This window comes from Bolinopsis microptera, chromosome 8, assembly GCF_026151205.1.
Source record: "Bolinopsis microptera isolate Bmic1 chromosome 8, MBARI_Bmic_1.0, whole genome shotgun sequence".
NCBI classification, from domain to species: Eukaryota; Metazoa; Ctenophora; class Tentaculata; order Lobata; family Bolinopsidae; genus Bolinopsis; species Bolinopsis microptera.
In genome coordinates this window covers 4,610,895-4,634,399 of record NC_087079.1, presented here as the reverse complement: position 1 = coordinate 4,634,399, position 23,505 = coordinate 4,610,895, and the positions used below count along the sequence as shown (strand labels likewise).

The following is a 23,505-nucleotide window of genomic DNA, read 5'->3' as shown; positions in this document are numbered from 1 at the left end:
CGCCGCCAGTGTCTCTCTTTCCCAAACAAAAGGAAATGATATTAATTTGATTGACCGTTCTCAAATGCAAAATGATACCGAGAATGAAATCGGTCGCTCGCTTTTCCCATTAATTTACAATTGTAATAGATTAAGAAGAACTACCCGAAGGCAGCTGTACTCAGCAATAAAGATTCAATAAACTTCAGCTAATTCAATAACTACCAGTACCACCCTTATCCCGAAATACTAGGTATATCGACCCGAACGCAACCCAAAGGAATTTTTACAGCATGTGATTGATTGTAAGCCGTGAATGAATGGGAAAAGCGAGCGACCGATTTCATTCTCGGTATCATTTTGCATTTGAGAACGGTCAATCAAATTAATATCATTTCCTTTTGTTTGGGAAAGAGAGACACTGGCGGCGGTCCACTCTACCCATGATTATGGGTTTTGGTAAAATGTTACATATAGAATGATCTTTGCAGCGCAGTTCTGCTTTTGAGTTAGATTTCGCCCGTGGGGAATTAATCGTACGTGAGTCGCGTTTGGCACTAATGACAAAGGAAATTAAGGATAAACTTGGTTGGATTCCAACTCAGGACACTTTTCTGACACAATTCATTGAGCTACATTCATTCCTCAGATTATTGCTGTTTTCTTTCCGCATTATTCGTAAAAGCATTTATGCTTTTGGACTTTTATAAAAGCCCAATTTTTTGGGAACAAAGATAGAGGATCCACCATCTCGACTTTATCTTAAGCGAAAGCGCTGAACCATATTCCTGAATGCTTTTGAATGAGAAAAATCAAAAAATCGGTTTGTCAAGATTGAATGGCTTAGTACAGTAAAACCCTGATTGACCGCGGAGTTTGGGGAGAGGAAACAACCGCGGTAAATCGGGGTTTGCGGTAAATCGGGGTTTGCGGTAAATTGGGGTTTCGATTGTTCACATTATGCGTGTTACAGCTTAGTATTAGTAATACCTTAGGGCCAATAAATTTGGTTCACAATAAATTTGGTTACCATAATTTTGATTACCGTAATTTTGGTTACCATAATTTTGGTTACCATAATTTTGGTTACCATAATTTTGGTTACCATAATTTTAGTCACAAATTTCGCTAATTTTTAGTCTACAACAATTATTTTAGTCACATTTTTCGACTTTTCGAGACCATTATCCATTCCATTTACCTTAAGAACGACAAATTTAGTTTACCTCGTCTGAGCATTACAGATTAAGCTGCACTGCATTACTCAGGAATTTCAATAACATCAGATCCAGACTTTGTGACTCTGTATCACAAAGTTCTTCAGTATACACTGTTCAGTTTCTTTTTCACCCTTTTTCGACTTTACCATTTTTGTCGGTACGACGTAGTTTATGTCGATATGATCCTTCAGCTGTTACAACAGAGCATGCATTGGGATGGATCGATTAAATATGTAATGTCCAAGAGGAGCTCTAACCCTTTAAGTGCAATATGACTTTGGTGCGGTTTTGTGAACGGTGATGTCATATATTAATTATAAACAATGTAAGTTTAATAATATGTCATATTTGCTCTACTGAAATTTTGGTCTGCTTTAAAATTAGTCACCGAAAAATTTAGTCTCATGAAATGTGGTTTACAACAATTTTAGTCAAAAGTTTGACTAAATTTATGGTAGACTAAATTTGTAGTATCGGTTGTATGACAGACAAGATTAAGTTGAGAATCAATTTTCAATTTCAAGCTTGATATTTTCAATTTTAAGCTAGATATTTGTGACTTCTTGTGACTTGATATGACAGTGAATGACATGATCTACTGCCGATAAAAATTGTAACCCAGCAGTTAAGATCCCAATTTGTGGTTTACAGCTACTGCATACCTAGTTGCTTCAAATTCAATGAATCTAATTTTATTGCAATTTGCAATTCACTAATTTATCGAAAACTAACTAACTATTAGTTATACTTAACTTGATGAGCTTCAAACATGGCTCACCTCAGGAAGGTAAATTAATACCTGTATCACGATGGTAAATTTGTATGATATGAGATCAAATAAAAAAGTAAATGTCATGTATGTAGTGAACCGGAGGCAACGTTAAAAAGGAAATGTTATAACGATATTTCTAATATTGTTCTTGTTGTATGCAAAAACACACTAACAAAAATGTCCCCAAAACATATCCCTAGATGTAGCATATTTTAGGAAATTAATATATTTGAGAAGATCCCCATTCAGACCAATCTTTTGTATATGAAGCAAATGGCTTTTAAATATCTTTTTAAATAGCAGAATTGAATTTGACAGAAAATGATACGGTACATCATGATCATGAATATAATTTAAAATTGTAGATGCACTAAAAACAAAATTATTATTAATGATCTTAGACATTGAGAACTTAGGATATAGAAGTCTACATGATCTACTTGAAATGCTAAACCGGTGATATACATCAACAAGAATTTGTTCTTTAAGTAGCCTCATTGCAATACATCCAGTAAAGTATGTAAATAAGTTAAATAATGTTAATAATTTGAAACGAAAGAACATTGGTTTCGTATGTTGAAACTTATGGTCAATCTTTTGCGTTTTTCTACTCACAATACGAATACATTTTTTCTGCGACGGTTAATGATTATACCATTTTAGCTGAAACAAGGGTTAGAGCGAAGCCACTAGAACCATGGAAACTATTGAAGCCGCAATGGAACCGTTAAATCCAATGAAATTACACAAGCAAATGCCCGAAATGGTAAGTTTTAAATGATGGTTCGAGTAAATTGTTCATCAATTTGAGGGTTCAATGATTAATGATTATGATGATTGGATACTGCACGATTCGAAAATTTTAAAACTGTCAGTGGTGACGTTCAGATTTCAGCCGAACAAAGAAAGAAGAGATTATCATTAACTCTACTGACAATACTCCAAGAAAACGCACGTGCATTATTTTGTGCGCATAGAGGTAGTTTTCGAAATAATTAAAGCAGATTTTAAATTTAGAGTACGGGGAGAGTCATCACCATGTTTGTCATCTCGGTCTACTAGCATCATAGGCGCGGCCGATTTCGCTTTTGTAACAGCAGAGGTTTTATTTTTACTTTTAAAACTAAACAACATAAGAATAACACAGCTGAAATAGCATGGCACGAATGGTATTCCGTTATTTCTTTATCTCTTGCTACTCATAGCTGCTATCAAACCTTCGGACAATTCATAGACATATTATTAAAGTCTAAAAATAGAGAAAAAACGGACTTGAATTATACTCGCCATTGGTTAATATTATCTGTGATTTAAAGGAAAAACAGCAAAATACTGTCACGAGATGTCTGATCTCAAGATAAATCTGGATATTATACAGGGTGTCCCAAAAAGGCAATCAAGTTACTTTTGTTGCATATTATGATGCGCAAGAATCGGTGTTAAAAATGTCAGGGCAAAACTCTACCAATACCAGGAACTTGTTCATTTGCCCAATTCATTTTTTTCAGATAGCTACTGATTGGATTTCGTAAAGAGCCAATGGAGCACATTGTGTTCGGAATATTTAAACCGAATCGACCCCCAAAATGTCAAAGGAGCTCATAAAACTGTACCTGCTATCTGATACTCATTAACCCAATTAGCATCTTCACTTATAATAGTATGAAGTGTACGGATAATCAAACAAAGATCAATTATCCGATTCCAAACATATCAACCATGTATAACAGTTGGGTCAACTTCAGCGCTAATGCTATATAGTAGAGTGATCGCCCATTCCCCAAGTGTTTTAGGCCCGGATTTGTACTGAACAAGATGATGTCAATCCTTCCCAGCAGCCCAGTAGTGCTACGATCTCGTAAGGAGAAGCATTATTTGATGCGCCGCGCAGTAGTCAGTACTAGTACTCTAGTTACAGTGCATCGAGCCACAACTTCAACTATGAAGTCAGCATCTATAAGTCAGATTAGTCCAGAGTCCGGTATTAGCGAACCGAGCGCTTTTACTTAGTCTTTGCCTAGACAAATTTTATGCGTGTGACAGATTCTGTTTAACGATTTCTAGTCACGTATGTTTATCAGGTGATTAGAATTGTCCCGTGAGATTTAGAATCACATGACAATTCTAATCACGCGGTAAACATACTGGCACTGCAGTATATATAGCAGTGGTATCCAAAACTCGAAACTATTTACGTTACTACTTTTGGTTTTGAGCAGCGTGGCACCACGTGGGCTAGTTGTGCTGCTCAGGGTAATTTTCATTACTCTGAGCTTCTTTCGTTGGATTTCTGCGAAAAGTAGTTGGAGTCATTTTGACCACGGGCATCCTTTATCCCAATTAAATATGAAATTAGATCTATTTTGATCAAAAATATGAAAATAATATTTGTAGAATCCTGTTTTTCACACCCCCACCCCGTAGACTCAGAGTCCCGGTTTGTACGGCGGCGCCGAAGAGTCCCGGTCTCGTCGTAATACATATCAGGAATTTTTTTAACTGAAGAAATTCAGGATTTCTGAATTTCTACATTGTTTAAAATTTTGCTCAAATTATAACAAAATGGCCTGACAAAGAATTATCGCGTATATTGAGAACACTTTGTTCTGTACAGTCAACTGCAACGTACTTAATTCTAAAACTTCCAATAAACATGCATTGGCTGGCTGATAAGGTACAAACCTTATCGTTGCGGATTTTGTCTCTGAGTAAGGCGTCCTCATTCCTCATTTTCTGTAACTCTGCTGTAAGCGTCGCTTGTTGGGATTTCAGCTGCTCCTTTTCCCGTTTCAACGCTGAAGAAATATAAATTATTGAAGTGCTTTTTCAAAAACCGATCCTTATTTTAAGATACGAAATATCGATTAATTGACAAATAAGTATCCACTATCCATATTCCATGTCTATATTGAGGATATTTCAGGAATCAAAATTTAATTCGATATCTTTTCTCAAATAAAAAGACTTGCTTAAATTTCTCATGTCAAAATGAACGTTCCCGATATATTATGACGACTGTAGCTTTAATATACATTATACATACGTCAAAGGGCAGTCAACTCCGTTCAGGCCCTTCACACTTTGTTTCTGTCTAGTTCTAATGTACCGTCACAATAGTGACTTTAATATATAGCAGCGAAACCCTCTAAACATTTAACGTTTCTAGTTGAAACTAAACCTGTTATGTCAGTTGAGAGTGCGTATTTCTCCTTTATAGCCGAGTTCAAGTGTTGATCCAGCTCGTTAGTCGCGGACACCTTTGACATCTCCAGTTCAGCTAGTATCGCTTTGTTGCGTTCTTCTTCTTCTGTACGTGGTGTAACGTTCAGTGCGTGATCAGTAATGGTACAGCTTAATAAAATATAATATTGAGCTGATATTATTATGTACGTGGTCTGTATCTGTCATGTACGTGGGGCTCTCTCTCTCTCTCTGTTTCTAGGGAAATGCACGCTCTTATAAATATATTGAAACGTACGAGGTGTTGTTTTAAGTTTTAACTCGAGAATGTTTAGACCGGGATTTAGTGAGATACCACGCTAGTTAAATCGTTGCAACATTTATTTGGCTAAGAAGCGTCAAACTTAAAAGCTCAACCAGTTTTGTTTTCGGGAACAGATGGTAATATTTAATTTCTGACAGTTTATCACGCTCGCCAACTTATCATGTCTCACTCGTTATTAAATACAAAATGTATATGTCAAATGTTTATTATTTTTTTCGTTTCTTCAAGATAATTTATAATATTACGACCCACCATGTGTATGTGTATAGTATAACGAGAAACAAGTTTGTCCTCAACAATGTCCAAGACTACAGTTTTTAACTTTATGCTCCGATATTGGGGGAAACGTTTTTCGAGGAGAGCCGCTCAGACATGGGCACCGTATTGTGTAAATCATTTAGTTACAGTCAGTTCGTTAAAATATACAGACGGTTAACTTTGGCGAATGCCTTAGCGTCTTTAATTTTTACCATTTAAAGGCTTCACAGTCTTTAATTCAGCGCAACCCGTCTTTAAATTTGCTGGTAGAAGTAAGGTCAGTGTTTGAAATGTGCTTTATTACATCCGATCTATTTTGAGACCTGTTGTGGCGTCTTTAATTTTTCAATTTTGAAGCCTTGCCGTCTTGAATGTTTTTTCATTTGAAGGCTTTGTCTTTCAAATGTTGGAGTAGTTCGCTGTTTATTAGTCTCAAGATTGAAATACTGATAGCTGGACAGTAGACAAGGACAAATGAAACAGGAAGTTACGAATGTAGACAAATTTTCGGCGTCAACGCCATCTTCAGGCTCTTTATAAAAACAAACTGAGTGTATATACATTATACACTCAGTGTATATAAAACTGAGTGTATATACATTATACACTCAGTGTTTATTTAAACTGAGTGTATATATACATTATCTTATAAACTGAGTGTATACATTATACACTCAGTTATACATTATCTTTGCCACATAGTAGAGGGGCAGTTAACACTGTTCCGTTGGGAAGGGGGAGGTTTATATATTATGACATCTATAAAATTCAACAAATTTGCTGACCTCCTCCCTTCTTCGTCTCGCCACTCTATCAGTATAACATATTTTATACCCGTTTTAATATCTTAAAGTTGCTGAATATACATTACTAACCAGACAGACGCAACAGATTCTCAGTTTTCAAGGAAATGTCACGATCTAGACTCCCAATCTGAAACACACGTTATTTCAAGAAGAGATTGCTATTTTTATAGATAAGAAAATAAATTTCACATTGCAGAACCATAACTTTTGCCTTCGAAACTTTTGCTTTCGAAACTTTGCCTGTATATGATTAATCACGTCTACCATAATATGACGAAATTATTGTTATGTTGCTTAGGTAACTAAGTGACGTCGTATTATGATGTGGACAGTTTAATCGTTTTATAGGTAATTATAATTTATAATTACCTACATCCTCGTATAAAAGTGGTGGTCCCAAATTTAGTTATTTCGTAAGGTCGAACATTACAGTTGTTTTGGGTGTGTTTCCTTATCTTGATAGGCACTATAGTGATGCATATACAGTTTTTGTGTTTTCTTCAATACTGCTGAACGGTCAAACCTCAATATACCTAATTATTATTCAACCTCAATTTACCTTATTAGCATTAAACCTCAATTTACCTTATTAACATTAAACCTCAATTAAACACTCTTACCTTTTGCTCCAGAGTTTTGAGGTTTTCATCTAGGGCAGCTTGTTCTCCTCTCATAGTCTGAACACAGTCCTTTATCTTCTCCTCTTCTACTGTAAACGAGTCTTGTAGCTGGCCGCGTTTAGACTTTATCACTTCGAAATTATCTGAAACATTCGTTTATTTTACTGTTTTAGTAATAATATTTATTCTTGAGTAATATTTATAACTTGAATATGGGATTAGATCTGTTTTTTTTTCAAGCTTTTTCATAATTTCATTGATCACATAATTTCACCTACTATTAAGCCCATAATAAACATCCCAAATCGTGATACTTATTTTAATGTTCTCGTGATCACAAGTGCCGTTTTTGGGACCCATGACACAAACTGTTTATAAATTTTCCAGCAAATCTGTTATTTCTGTGTTAAAACGCCGAATAAAATAATTTACCTATGATGATCACCGGAGCGATAAAAAAAAGTTAATTATTAACTTCTTACCAACACGGGAAGTTTCACATTTATGTAACAGTTATCAAATGACTGCAACACTATTAATAATATGCAATACTCCTGATAGCAACTGTCAACGACGATAAATGGAACTTTTGCTTTCGCTTGGTGTGGCAGTTGCGCGGCTTCTTTGATTTGCAAGTGTAACAGTATATATAATATACTGAAATACATATTATATATATAATATATTTCTATAGAACTTGTTTTTCTGTCGTTGGATTTTGCTGAAATTGGTATGTCGTTTCTGGTAATGTTTAAGGGTGTTATTAACTTATCAACAAGAGTTAGTCAGGGTAAGGTGGACCATATTGCCGGTCATGCTGTATTATACAGCATGACCGGGTCACCATTTCATACACAGCTATATGAAGTAGTCACCCGGTCGAATAAGCACTTTCGCTTTGTGTTTTATTCGGCCTCGGGTTATCTGAGAACTGGAGGTGGAGGGGAAGTTCAGTTTGTTCAACTCATTGTGTGTACATTGTATAATGGAGCAGGGTATCAACTTGGCAATCTCCCGATCTCCGTTGAGCCAAACAATTTGGAATGTTTGTATTGATTATAATTACATTTTACTCGCGGTATGAAGCAGAAATATAAAATATTGAAAGGGACAATTCAGTAATTGTCAGTTATGTCTGACAATTTGGTCATGCGTGGGTAAATGCATAAGCTTCATTATATTTTAAAGAACGAAATGTTCATATTTTACTCGAAATTGAATACTTATTATTCTTTGGCGAATGGTTATCGGTCAAGAAACTCATCAGCGCTTTAATTATTTCTTAATGATTTACAATAATATACAGGATATCTCAGTAATAATAAACAGGATATCTCAGTAATAATAAACAGGATATCTCAGTAATAATAAACAGGATATCTCAGTAATAATATACAGGACATCTCAGTAATAATATACAGGATATCTCAGGCAATAATATACAGGATATCTCAGGCAATAATAAACAGGATATCTCAGTAATAATATACAGGATATCTCAGCAACAATATACAGGATATCTCAGTAATAATATACAGGATATCTCAGGCAATAATATACAGGATATCTCAGGCAATAACAAACAGGATATCTCAGTAATAATAAACAGGATATCTCAGTAATAATAAACAGGATATCTCAGTAATAATATACAGGACATCTCAGTAATAATATACAGGATATCTCAGGCAATAATATACAGGATATCTCAGGCAATAATAAACAGGATATCTCAGTAATAATATACAGGACATCTCAGTAATAATATACAGGATATCTCAGGCAATAATATACAGGACATCTCAGTAATAATATACAGGATATCTCAGTAATAATATACAGGATATCTCAGGCAATAATATACAGGACATCTCAGGCAATAATATACAGGACATCTCAGGCAAAAATATACAGGACATCTCAGGCAATAATATACAGGACATCTCAGGCAATAATATACAGGACATCTCAGGCAATAATATACAGGACATCTCAGGCAATAATATACAGGACATCTCAGGCAATAATATACAGGACATCTCAGGCAATAATATACAGGACATCTCAGGCAATAATATACAGGACATCTCAGGCAATAATATACAGGATATCTCAGGCAATAATATACAGGATATCTCAGGCAATAATATACAGGATATCTCAGTAATAATATACAGGATATCTCAGTAATAATATACAGGATATCTCAGGCAATAATATACAGGATATCTCAGTAATAATATACAGGATATCTCAGGCAATAATATACAGGATATCTCAGTAATAATATACAGGATATATCTCAGTAATAATAAACAGGATATCTCAGTAATAATAAACAGGATATCTCAGTAATAATATACAGGATATCTCAGGCAATAATATACAGGATATCTCAGGCAATAATATACAGGATATCTCAGTAATAATAAACAGGATATCTCAGGCAATAATATACAGGATATCTCAGGCACTAATATCAGGATATCTCAGGCAATAATATACAGGATATCTCAGGCAATAATATACAGGATATCTCAGGCAATAATATACAGGATATCTCAGGCAATAATATACAGGATATCTCAGGCAATAATATACAGGATATCTCAGGCAATAATATACAGGACATCTCAGGCAATAATATACAGGACATCTCAGGCAAAAATATACAGGACATCTCAGGCAATAATATACAGGACATCTCAGGCAATAATATACAGGACATCTCAGGCAATAATATACAGGACATCTCAGGCAATAATATACAGGACATCTCAGTAATAATATACAGGATATCTCAGGCAATAATATACAGGATATCTCAGGCCGAGATCGTTGCCAGAACCGCGATAAGCTTTATTCGGGCCGGGCCAGGGATACTTGCTATGGAAACGAGTGGGAAATAATTCGACTGGGGCCATACATCTACACTGTTCTGTTAAGCTGCAGTTCTTATCTACTCCTCTTTAATTCCTTGTTTAATTTTTAATTTCGCCAGTAATTAACCAGTCTGCATCTTATCAGGAATTTTGCAGAATTCCTGGTTGTAATTAATACAGGAACGAAATATCTTGAAAGTCGCGAAGTCAAAAATAGGCTTATTTCGCAGTATGAAATTTCGATTACGTATCAAACTATCAAAATTTAAAATCGAATGACCGAGTCCAAATAAAAACAAGAGAACCACACCTGGCCTGAGTGACCTAAACCTCTAAACATAATGCATAAGATCTTAATTTAGACACCTTATCTTATCTAATTCAGAAGGCTCCTATAATTAGTTACTTTGCCATGGGCTACATCACCGGGGGGGCAGGGGGGGCAGCTGCCCCCCCTGGGATTTGGGGGACAAGTTTACAAAAACATGAAAATTTATTCTTCAACATAACATTAAACCAGACGGCTATGGTATACAGTTTTGTTTTCGCACCCACTGCTCTGTAGCCCCACTGCACTGTAGCCCCCCCCCCCCCCTACATTGTGTTATTTTTAAATACCATGCCAGTTACCACGAACGATGGATGAATTCCGTCCAGGGGGTTGAAGAGAGAGGGAGGGAGGGAGGGAGAGTGGGAGCACAGCATGGTTGCTGCTAACGTAAATTCGTGTCCCTCAAGTGCTGGAAAATGCGTCAAAATTGTCTAATTTCCTTAAAAATTTTCCGGGGGGCTTCGCCCCCCTATCCCCCCGACGAGGGGCTCCGCCCCTTGACCCCACTGGGGGCTGCACCCCCAGACCCCTGCTATTGGGGGGGGGGGCTTCGCCCCTCTACCCCCCCACCAGGGGCTTCGCCCCCTTGCCCCCCCTGGGTTGAAGACGTGATGTAGCCCCTGTTTGCTTCTACTTTTGGAATATTGAATGTAATTTGTAATGTTGCACAATGATATTACACAATTATTATGATATTACACAATGCCACAGTTATAATCGAGGCATTGTTGAACTTAACATTCCAACAAAATTCCTTTGGGACAAATTTGAACTGATATAATTTGATAAGGGCGATAAAATTAAAAATTCCTGGCTCAATCCCTTCATGGAACTAAGGAGTAACCCCTAAGTTCCATGCCCGAATTTTCACTCAAATTTTTCACCCAAATGAAATTTGCCCGAATTTTTAACCCACATTTTTCGCTTCAACTGAAATATTCGGGCTAAAAAAATTCGTGAATTTGCGCACGAATTTTTTAAATTTCACTCAAATAATATAGTCGATGCGGTTGTAATCAATACTATAATTGCATTTCGTTGTCCTAAATGTTTCTGGGATTACCTAACGCATATCATCATAACACTAATGATAACAACGCTATTACACTACACATCGATTGCACGATTAGCCATTTTATTGAGGAGCTGCAGTGAGTCATTTTCGGGTTCCCATTTCAAGAACCAATGTTTTATTATCTGATATTTAGGACGACTGAGGAGAAGGAGGAGGAGGATTGAGGAGGACTCAGGAGAACTCAGGAGGAGGAGGACTCAGGAGGAGGACTCAGGAGGAGGAGGACTCAGGAGGAGCAGAAGGAGGAGGACTCAGGAGAAGGAGGACTCAGGAGGAGGAGGACTCAAGAGGAGGACTCAGGAGGAGGAGAAGGACTCAGGAGGACTGAGGAGGAGAAGGACTGAGAAGGAGAAGGACTGAGGAGGAGGAGGACTCAGGAGGAGGAGGACTCAGGAGGAGGAGGATTCAGTAGGAGCAGGAGGAGGAGTCAGAGGGAGGAGGACTCAGGAGGAGGAGGACTCAAGAGGAGGACTCAGGAGGAGGAGAAGGACTCAGGAGGACTCAGGAGGACTGAAGAGGACTGAGGAGAACTGAGGAGGAGAAGGACTGAGAAGGAGAAGGACTGAGGAGGAGGAGGAGGAGGAGGAGGAGGAGGAGGAGGGGGAGGAGGAGTAGGAGGAGGAGGAGGAGGACTCAGGAGGAGGAGGACTCAGGAGGAGGAGGACTCAGGAGGAGGAGGACTCAGGAGGAGGAGGACTCAAGAGGAGGACTCAGGAGGAGGAGAAGGACTCAGGAGGACTCAGGAGGACTGAAGAGGACTGAGGAGGACTCAGGAGGAGAAGGGCTGAGAAGGAGAAGGACTGAGGAGGAGGAGGAGGAGGAGGAGGAGGAAGAGGAGAAGGACTCAGGAGGACTGAAGAGGACTGAAGAGGACTGAGGAGGACTGAGGAGGACTGAAGAGGACTGAGGAGGACTGAGGAGGAGAAGGACTGAGAAGGAGAAGGACTCAGGAGGAGGAGGAGGAGAAGGACTCAGGAGGACTGAAGAGGACTGAGGAGGACTGAGGAGGACTGAAGAGGACTGAAGAGGACTGAGGACGACTGAGGACTGAGGAGGAGAAGGACTGAGAAGGAGAAGGACTGAGAAGGAGAAGGACTGAGGAGGAGGAGGGGGAGGAGGAGGAGGACTGAGGAAGAGGAGAAGGACTCAGGAGGACTCAGGCGGACTGAAGAGGACTGAGGAGGACTGAGGAGGAGAAGGACTGAGAAGGAGAAGGACTGAGGATGAGGAGGAGGAGGAGGAGGAGGAGGAGGAGGAGGAGGAGGAGGAGGAGGAGGAGGAGGAGGAGGAGGACTCAGGAGGACTGAAGAGGACTGAGGAGGACTGAGGAGGAGAAGGACTGAGAAGGAGAAGGACTGAGGAGGAGGAGGAGGAGGAGGAGGAGGGGGAGGAGGAGGAGGAGGAGGAGGAAGCATCTAACTGTTATTTCCACAACATTATTGTCTGTTTTTGTTCCGTCCTTGACCGCCCTACTTTTTGTCCGTTTTGAAAATATAGGGTACCAAACGGACAAAACGGACACAAAACATGATCCCCTCCCCAGTCCTTTTATCTTTATATTAATTTAAGTTGGTCAAACATGTTAATTGCGAAGGAATTATTCTTGACTATGAAAGTTCAAACAACTTAATTTAGATAATATGTCAACCCTATTTTCTTAAATTTACACAAAAAAGTTTATAGAAAATATATGAAGGACACTAATTTTCTTGAACTGCAAATTGGTTGTTACACTAGTTTACGTTATGTTTACGTAATTTTCATCCTAATTTAAACTTGGGTGGTCGCAGTCTCGATCTCACCCGACGCAACCGATACGCTTATCGATTTCCGCACGCAAATTATTTGGGCATGGAACATGTCACCCGAATAAATTTTTTTCACAAATAAAATTTGCCCGAATTATATTACCTACCGTATTATTTGGCCATGGAACTAGAGGGTAAGGCACTGGTATATTCAAGATAAAATTATTAATAGATTACGTCTTATACCGGAAACTCTACTGACAACCAGACGGAAAATATACTGGCCAAAATTATATTCCACTTCAGATAATTTACAAAACTTAACTGTGATGGTGTCATCGCTATAAGAGCACCTGTTGAATCACGATCAAGACGAATAGGACGATCATTTAGCGATCATTAAATCAAGGCTGAAACTTGAAAATGATGATTTGTTCACATGCTACATGCTACATGCTTATATTTATAATTTGACTTACTTTTCAATTCGGTTATGCTATTTATTTCGTTTTGTTTCTGAGCATCTAACGATTTCAGCTCCCTCGAGATATCCTCAACTTGCTCGGAGAACATCTTTTGTTTAGACTCCAGTTCCCTGGTCTCCTTTTCCAACTCGTTCTTCTTTGTGGTGTGACCCACGCTGGCTGACCTTTTCTCGCGGATATTTCGATCAAGAGTTTCGCAATCTTCCTGCAGTTGTTTAAGCTTATCTTTTCTTTGCTGTTTCTTTTCGTTGAGGCCATTTACCTCAGAAGTAAGGGTTTCTAGGGTGTCTTGTTGTCTGCATAACTCACCTGAAAGGAGCAAGATGATCAATCATCAGGATGATTTAGCTTGGATCAGCAAAAATTGGCAAAACTAACATGGCGTTGAAATCAAACATCCATTATATTATGAACAATATAGTATAATATGAGATCAAAGATATGAACAACATGGCAATGTATCGAATTTCAACTATTACTGCTTCATGTCAATACGCACATTCGTTCGTGCGCGTACTATACTGACGGCTGACGGTGGTACAAACATTGGGAAATAATTTCGGCGCCCTACTGTTTTTACTACGGAGTACCGGGTAATCTCACTGTTCCAAAGCCTTGATATGAGAACCGGTCAAAAGAGCGCGAATATTTTGCTTACTGGTCATTTTTCCGCACGGTCTTTTCCTCAAGTTCTCAAGGCCAAAAGAGACGGAACTGTCCAGTACAATAATTAATGATGAAATTAAATTCGTGTACAATGAAGATTGAAGACACGAATTAAATTTTATTGATTAATTCTCCTTTATAAAAGTTGCTATTCTAGTTGCAAAATGGCTCGTTCAGTTAAATGCTGTACAGTTATTACTGTGAACATGTAACAATTCGAATAATAGGCACCATTAGAGCATGACTCTATCTTACTATTTACCAAGGACTAATGGATCAAACTAAGCGCTAAATGTAAGTAACCTATACACACTAAAATAGGTATCTCAGCATGTTCCTACACCTAACATCTGCATAATCTTTAGAGGTCCAGATACTATCATCTTATCACTGATTTAAACAGTAACTCACTCTCTCTCTCTGAGTACAGTAGGTAAAAAGACGGCTGTTCTTACTACTGTATGATTTATATAATATGTAGTTCAGGATTTAAGATTATTATTATTTACTATGTAAATAATAGCGGGTTACGTGAGGGTAGGTGTTGGAATAAAACACAAAGCCATTAGCTACAATTCTGACAAAGTCTCTAAGCCACAATTCTGACTAAGTCTCTAAGTATGTTTAGCTGTTCAATATGCACCATGCGGCAGACTCTGCTTTGTAATGGTAATACAGTCCTCCATTGTGTTCATCTCATCACGGTACATGTGTATTTTGTAAAGGTCAGGAAGCTTATAACTTTATAAAAGAGAACTGTCCGACTATTTCTGACATAAAACTCCCCTTTTTAAGTTTAATACTGAGGTTTTGTAGACCCTTTTAGAGTACTTACTCTTTACAGAATCTTTTTCCCTCACAATTCCGCCCAGCTCGGACGTTAAGCTTGATAGTCTCGTTTCAGTTTCCTTGAATTTCGATGCCACAGACTGCAGCTCTGAGTTCATGGTTTGTTTTTCTCTTTCAAGCTGGCTGAGCGAATCCTGCAGTTGTAATATTTGGAATGTTATCTAGCAGTTGTAATATTTGTACGTTTATTTCAACGTTATTTAGCTATCATTAACTAAACAAGTTTGGATAGTTAACATTTAAATTAGAGTATTTAAATAACATGCTCTAATGACCTGAACATGATAACGTGATCAATAAGTAATCCACACTTAACGGTCCCTTTAGGGCCTAATGTTATCTAGTAAACTAATCTAAACCCTAGCCATAATAATATGTAAACTAGTAAACTAAACCCTAGCCATAATAATGTGTAAACTAGTAAACTACAAACCATGTAAACTAGTAAACTACAAACCTTGTAAGCTAATAAACTAAACAAACCATGTAAACTAGTAAACTACAAACCTTGTAAGCTAATAAACTAAACAAACCTTGTAAACTAGTAAACGACAAACCTTGTAAGCTAATAAACTAAACAAACCTTGTAAGCTAGTAAACTAAACAAACCTTGTAAACTAGTAAGCTACAAACCTTGTAAGCTAGTAAACTAAACAAAACTTGTAAACTAGTAAACTACAAACCTTGTAAACTAGTAAACTACAAACCTTGTAAGCTAGTAAACTAAACAAACCTTGTAAACTAGTAAACTACAAACCTTGTAAACTAGTAAACTACAAACCTTGTAAACTAGTAAACTAAACAAACCTTGTAAACTAGTAAACTAAACAAACCTTGTAAACTAATAAACTAAACAAACCTTGTAAACTAATAAACTAAACAAACCTTGTAAACTAGTAAACTACAAACCTTGTAAACTAGTAAACTACAAACCTTGTAAACTAATAAACTACAAACCTTGTAAACTAGTAAACTACAAACCTTGTAAACTAATAAACTAAACAAACCTTGTAAACTAATAAACTAAACAAACCTTGTAAACTAGTAAACTACAAACCTTGTAAACTAGTAAACTACAAACCTTGTAAGCGCCAATATTTTTCACAACCTCCTTCATATCATACTGAGCTGCTATCTTTTTCTCATTTATCTCCTCTATCTGTGAGCTTAGTTCTCGAACTTTCTCTTCAGTCTTTTGCAGAAGATCGTTCCTGTTGAGGAGGACATATGTTATAGTGGCATGGTAGTTGTATGAATTGATAAAGAGATAATTCATAATGGCCAATTCTGTCTAATTATCATTACATCTCTGTCCAATTATAATTATATTTCTGTCTAATTACATAATATTTCTGTCTAATTATAATTATATTTCTGTCTAATTACAATTATATTTCGGTTCTTTTGCGATAGTCAAAACGCGACAACTAGCGCTGGATGGCGACAACTAGCGCTATCCAGCGCTAGTTGTCGCCATCCAGCGCTAGTTGTCGCTATCCAGCGCTGGATAACGCTGGCCAGCGCAAAATATATTTGTTCGATAATTGTCGCTATCCAGCGCTAGTTGTCGCCATCCAGCGCTAGTTGTCGCCATCCAGCGCTGGTTGTCGCTATCCAGCGCTAGTTGTCGCTGGCTATGCGACACTGTCGCACGCGATAGTTTGCGATGGCCAGCGCAACTGGCCATCGCAGAAAACAGTTCGATAACTAGCGCGCTGGCCAGCGCTGGCTAGCGCTGGATAGCGACAACTAGCGCTGGATGGCGACAACTAGCGCTGGCCAGCGCTTGTTGTCGCTATCCAGCGCTAGCCAGCGCTGGCCAGCGCTGGCCAGCGCTATCCAGCGCTAACCAGCGCAAAGTATCAATTTTTGATTAATTTTCGATAAATTTTCGATAATTTTCGCGACAAATAGCGCTGGATAGCGACAACTAGCGCTGGCCAGCGCTGGCCAGCGCTAAGCGATAGCCAGCGCTGGCCAGCGCTGGCCATCGATAGCCAGCGCAACATTTTTGCGATATTATTCGTCAGCTAGCGCTGGCCAGCGCTATCCAGCGCTATCCAGCGCTAACCAGCGCTGGCCAGCGCTATCCAGCGCTAACCAGCGCTGGCCAGCGCTATCCAGCGCTAGCCAGCGCTGGCCAACGCTAGCCAGCGCTAGCCAGCGCTAGCCAGCGCTAGCCAGCGCTGGCCAGCGCTGGCCAGCGCAATGTATCAAAATCATATACTTGCGATATTACTCGTCAGCCAGCGCTGGCCAGCGCTAACCAGCGCTGGCCAGCGCTATCCAGCGCTAACCAGCGCTAACCAGCGCTGGCCAGCGCTATCCAGCGCTAACCAGCGCTATCCAGCGCTAGCCAGCGCTGGCCAGCGCTAGCCAACGCTAGCCAGCGCTAGCCAGCGCTAGCCAGCGCTAGCCAGCGCTAGCCAGCGCTAGCCAGCGCTGGCCAGCGCAATGTATCAAAATCATATACTTGCGATATTACTCGTCAGCTAGCGCTGGCCAGCGCAATGTATCAAAATCATAAACTTGCGATATTACTCGTCAGCCAGCGCTGGTCAGCACTAACCAGCGCTAGCCAACGCTAGCCAGCACTGGCCAGAAACCCCCTCCCCCTCAGCTGATTACATAATATGTGATCGATCCCCATCCCAAAGTATCGGTTTTAAATATTTGCGATATCACTCGTCGGCGCGCAGTTACTGTTAGCGCTAGCTAGGATCAATTACAAATTAGCTTACCTGGGGACCTCAAAATATTATGTTCATATTAATCATAAACATATCCCGAATAGAGATTAGGAGAAATGACAGCAGACAGGCTGAGCATGGCCCAGTAAAATTAGTATAAAGGGTCGTTCACATATTACGTAATCAGATAGCTGAGGGGGTTTCCAAATGATGACCCTAATCTCTACTATAATTCAGAGAATTATTTCTGATGTAGAATGTCTTTATGTACGACCACCCACGTGCAAAACAAACGAAAAATATGAATTTAGGTAACAACCAAAACGTTCCATAGCAACGGTGTTTTAATGCGCACGTGCACGTGCAAAGATTGTTTTAACGTCATTTTGATCGGTTTTGTTGTTACTATGTTGTGTTTAAAGTGTTTTATATTTAAATCGGCTGTATCTTCGGTTAGGATGGATATTTTTTGATGCGATTAAAACTTTCTTTCAAAGAATACTATTAGCTTCGTCCCTGTAGTAGAGGATCTTACGGGCATTGTCTGCTCGATACGCTAGGGACCCCAGATACACCTTTCTAGACGTATTTTTGACCGTAGAATCGATTAAAAGTGGTTTCGAGATGATTGGACTGAGTTTACGCGGGTAAAATCGCAAAAAAACCGATTTTTGGGCAAAAAATAGGCCAAAAAACCATGTTTTTTGATATTTTGAACAAGTTAATTTTGTTGGCATGTCGGCAAAACTTGCATGGAAATAGCTAAAACACAGCCGCACAAGATGGTTTAAAAATTTTAAAAATCCCTCTGTTTTTACGCGGGTAAAAATCCAAAAAAGTGGTAAAAATTTTGACTTTTTTGCTTGAAGTTTGAATAATTTTTTGCAGTTGTATTAAATCAACCCAAAAATAGTCACATCGTGTTTGCCTAAATTTTTCCTTTCCGAGAAGTACCCACTTCATATACTTTATCGAAGTTTGAATATTGTCACTCCGCAAGCGTTTTTGCCAAATTTTCGACGCGCACTACGCGCAAAAGCATTTAGTTGTTATCAATTGGCACCCGCGCGTTCATCATAAATTTCAAACAGCTATAACTCAACGAGATTATGTCCGTTCTAGCTCATATTTTCACACTAAATAGAAAATAATGTGATCTTATTGCTGACAAAATATGAATATAATTACTCTATTTGCCTTGGAGTAATAGACTGTCAAAGTTTAAAACGCGCATTGGTATAGCACGTGACTAATAAGGCCAAATTTATACTTCTTAAGGCCACAGGGGGGGGTCCGAGGTCGATTTTGAGATTTTTAGATATGTTGTAGAGCTCGATCTAAATTTTCAAATGCTTTTGTCCTTACCGAAAACAAAGTTTCCTATTCGAAGCTATCGCGCGTTGAATTTTGAGGTTTACCTGTAATTCTATTGTAAATGAAAACTTTAAATGAAATCGTGTTCAAAATCTATCTTCTTTTTTAGTTTATAACTTAGAACCTTGTAACTTGGCAACAATGTTCTTCAAGGTATTTTGAGTTTTTGTTATGTAACGATTTATGATATCTTGCTCCAAAGCTGAGATTTGAGGTTAACCATGAGTGCGGGTTACAAAATTTAAAATGGTTAACCTCATAGAAAGAGTTAGGAGCAAAATTACAACAATCGTTACATAACAAACTTTTAAATTTATGTCAGGAACATAAGTTCCAAATTTGAGGTGAAATGGATAAAAACTCTAGGAGAAGATAGATTTTGAAGTCAAAAATTCGAGGTTTTCAGGAGAGGCAAAAAACTGTTTTTATGTTATGTGATTTTTGAGTATTTTGCCTTTATTTGTATATTTTTCAAAGTTTAACTGCTGAAATAACACAAAAACAATAAAAACAAAGCTTATCGTAGTTTTCAGTTGTAATGGCATCAATATTTCTGCCCTCCATTATCGATTTATCAAAAAAATGAGGTTAACTTTAGTCACTAAATACATGGTATGGCTTTTATTTGTAGTTCCATATGTTATATACTGTAGTTTTTGATACACTTAAGGAGATTTAATCCCTGAAACACCATTTCCTGCAAGTACTACATATTAATGATGCAAATTTGAGGTTAACTGATATTCAAATGTGAGGTTAACCGCTATTAAGGTTCCATTAAAGTTGCTGTATTACAAGTTGAAATAAGTTGGTTAACCTCATTTTATCGTATGTTAATGGTCAATATTGCTTGCAAGGAATAGTTGTTTCAAATCATATTTTTCTCGTGATCAATCTTCCCAGCAAATATATAACTTACTAATGTCTTGAGTTCGATTAAAAATTAGACAATTATGTATGTTTTATAGTGGTAACAATTTACCTGGTTAACCTCATTTTTTAGATTTTCTGTAGATTTGAAGTAATACATTAGTACGAGATACGTTTTGAAATTAAAATGCACTGAACTTACTTTATGAATGATGATAACTTTCATCTTAGTCCTTCTCGATATCAATGAAATAAGAGGTTAACCTCGTTTTTACCGACTTTGGGTCCTTCATTTTCAACCAATTGCGAAACAAAATTAGGATTCATTATTTGTTGATCGAAACAACAAAATATCTTGGCATGAAATCAATTCTAGGCATCAATTTCGTTACCCTCAATATTGCATAGTCAATTTCGGAAGAATTGGTTAACCTCATTTATTAAAAAAAGTAAAATAGCTACAGACAAATGAGTGGTGGCAAAGTATCCACCACAAAAATATATATTGATTCAAAGCATAATATTTTTTTGCATTTTTTGAAGCCTCGACCCCCCCCCTGTGGCCTTAACATATTATCGATCCTTAGACATCATACTATTGTGTGCAATTAGCGGTTAGGTTTCTAAACTCGTAGCAGAAAACACGTCTTTTTGCCCGTAAGAGCCTCTACTACTGTTACCAAGGGCTTTCTAGTCTCTACTATAATTCAAAGAATTATTTATGTAGAATGTAAAATGTATGTACGACCGCCCACATGCAAATTAGATGAGAAATAGGAATTTTCATTGTAACCGTAGTGACTGGGGTTGTTTTACGCACGTGCACTTGTAGGTTAACAACCTACCAGGCTGGACGCGCGCCGAGTTGGAACAGATATTTTATTTATTCGGCGTCGCGCGCTTCGCAACGTATGTCAAATATTTTACGAGTATCACCCTTTAAACGTGCACGTGCAATTATTGTTTTAACTTAATTTTAATCGGTTTTGTCAATATTAAGTTGTGTTAAGTGCGAGCAACATTTTCTAAAAAAATCTAAATCTAAATCTAATCGGCTGTATCTTTGGTTGTGACGGATATTTGTGGGATATTTTTTGACGCGATTTAAACTTACTAACAAAAAATACTAACAGCTTCCTCCCTATGACCACGGGTTTTCTAGTAGTTTCCTAGTAGTAATATAATTTGATATTACGGAGTGGCCGTAAAAACGTTCCAAAAAAGATTACTTAACAATAATGTGTGAAGTGAACGAACGACCCCTTACGCTAACTGGCGCAATTATATATATAATTATATCCTGCGCAGCTGTATCGTAGCTTTCGCCACAACACTTGGTGAAACGACAAAAGGGGTCATGACGTGATCAGTGATACAAACCAATTTTATATATGACATTGGTTTTTTACTGTTGTTTCAGGTTTGTATTATTATTACGTTTAATTACGCGACGCACTTATTGCATTTGTTTCATTTTCAAAAAGATAATCGACGGTCGCAAGCTCGACACAGGGGTGCCATAGTTGATAGTGCAAAGAAACTGTTGCTAACTTTGCACTATTATATGGCACCACTGTGTCGATCGATCGTCATCGATCGGCGCTGCCGCTAGCTACTTCAACTTCAAGTTCAAGCGTGATTCGTGAAAAAGCCCTTGCCTGGAAGTAAGTAAAGTGGTTACTGCAGTAATTTTTTTTAAACTGGGCGTTTAACTATAGTGCAAAGAAACTGCTGCTTAGTTAGCAGTTAGCCGAAGTTTATTTGCACTATGATCATTTTGTGCATCCAATAAGGTTTCCTGACCGTACTAGGATTCACGATCGAAAAGAGAGCCGCGCATAATATATATGTAATAGAATTTAGCGCGTTGAGTAAAGTCTGCTAATATAGCTGTGTATTGCATACTGAGCCACATACTGGGGACCGCAGGCTATCATCTTCATAAACACAGAAAATAGGAATGAGGCCAAATGACAAATTGAGCTTTACCTAGGGACCCCAGGCTACTATGTTTATAAACATAGAATAGAGATAAACATAGAATAGAGATCCCGCGGAATGACAGGCTGAGCGCCGCCCAGTAAGTTGAGCTCCGCCCAGCTAGTGAGCCAACGCTAGCTGACGATTGTAAATGTACGTTTATAACCGTTCCTTTACATATAAATGCGCACCGAGTTGGACTTGGATTTGAAAAAATATTTCCAATTTAACGAGTATCACCCGCGTTAAGCTGACAAGAAATATCGCAAATATATTGCGCTGGTCAGTCAGTGTCAGCTGACGATAAATGATATCGCTAATATTTGATTTTGGTATATTGCACTGGCCAGCACTAACCAGCGCTAGCCATCGATTAATATCGCAAATATTTGATTTTTATAACTTGCACTACCTAGCGCTGGTTTGTGGTTGACGAGTAATATTGCAAGTATATGATTTTGATGCATTGCGCTGGCCAGTGATGGCCAGCGCTGGCTAGCGTTGGCTAGCGCTGGCCAGCGCTGGCTAGCGCTGGATAGCGCTGGCTAGCGCTGGCTAGCGCTGGTTAGCGCTGGATAGCGCTGGTTAGCGCTGGCCAGCGCTGGCTGACGAGTAATATCGCAAGTATATGATTTTGATACATTGCGCTGGCCAGCGCTAGCTGACGAGTAATATCGCAAGTATATGATTTTGATACATTGCGCTGGCCAGCGCTGGCCAGCGCTGGCTAGCGCTGGCTAGCGCTGGCTAGCGCTGGCTAGCGCTGGCTAGCGCTGGCTAGCGCTGGCTAGCGCTGGCTAGCGCTGGCTAGCGCTGGCTAGCGTTGGCTAGCGTTGGCCAGCGCTAGCTGACGAATAATATCGCAAAAATGTTGCGCTGGCTATCGATGGCCAGCGCTGGCTATCGCTTAGCGCTGGCCAGCGCTAGTTGTCGCTATCCAGCGCTATTTGTCGCGAAAATTATCGAAAATGTATCGAAAATTAATCAAAAATTGATACTTTGCGCTGGTTAGCGCTGGATAGCGCTGGCCAGCGCTGGCTAGCGCTGGATAGCGACAACAAGCGCTGGCCAGCGCTAGTTGTCGCCATCCAGCGCTAGTTGTCGCTATCCAGCGCTAGCCAGCGCTGGCCAGCGCGCTAGTTATCGAACTGTTTTCTGCGATGGCCAGTTGCGCTGGCCATCGCAAACTATCGCGTGCGACAGTGTCGCATAGCCAGCGACAACTAGCGCTGGATAGCGACAACCAGCGCTGGATGGCGACAACTAGCGCTGGATGGCGACAACTAGCGCTGGATAGCGACAATTATCGAACAAATATATTTTGCGCTGGCCAGCGTTATCCAGCGCTGGATAGCGACAATTAGCGCTGGATGGCGACAACTAGCGCTGGATAGC

General features: G+C 38.9%; 1 protein-coding gene across 1 annotated transcript in view; it reads right to left on the bottom strand.

Moving 5' to 3' along the window:
- LOC134820093 (interaptin-like) overlaps positions 1-23,505 on the bottom strand; it is a 72,551-nt gene that overhangs the window by 17,365 nt on the left and 31,681 nt on the right. The window contains exons 12-18 of the mRNA XM_063830314.1: positions 16,278-16,407; positions 15,183-15,330; positions 13,676-13,990; positions 7,161-7,303; positions 6,610-6,667; positions 5,150-5,278; positions 4,654-4,766 (exon numbers count right to left, since the gene is read on the bottom strand). Of these exons, the coding sequence (XP_063686384.1) occupies positions 4,654-4,766; positions 5,150-5,278; positions 6,610-6,667; positions 7,161-7,303; positions 13,676-13,990; positions 15,183-15,330; positions 16,278-16,407 (1,036 nt within the window). The remainder of the gene's footprint in view (positions 1-4,653; positions 4,767-5,149; positions 5,279-6,609; positions 6,668-7,160; positions 7,304-13,675; positions 13,991-15,182; positions 15,331-16,277; positions 16,408-23,505) is intronic.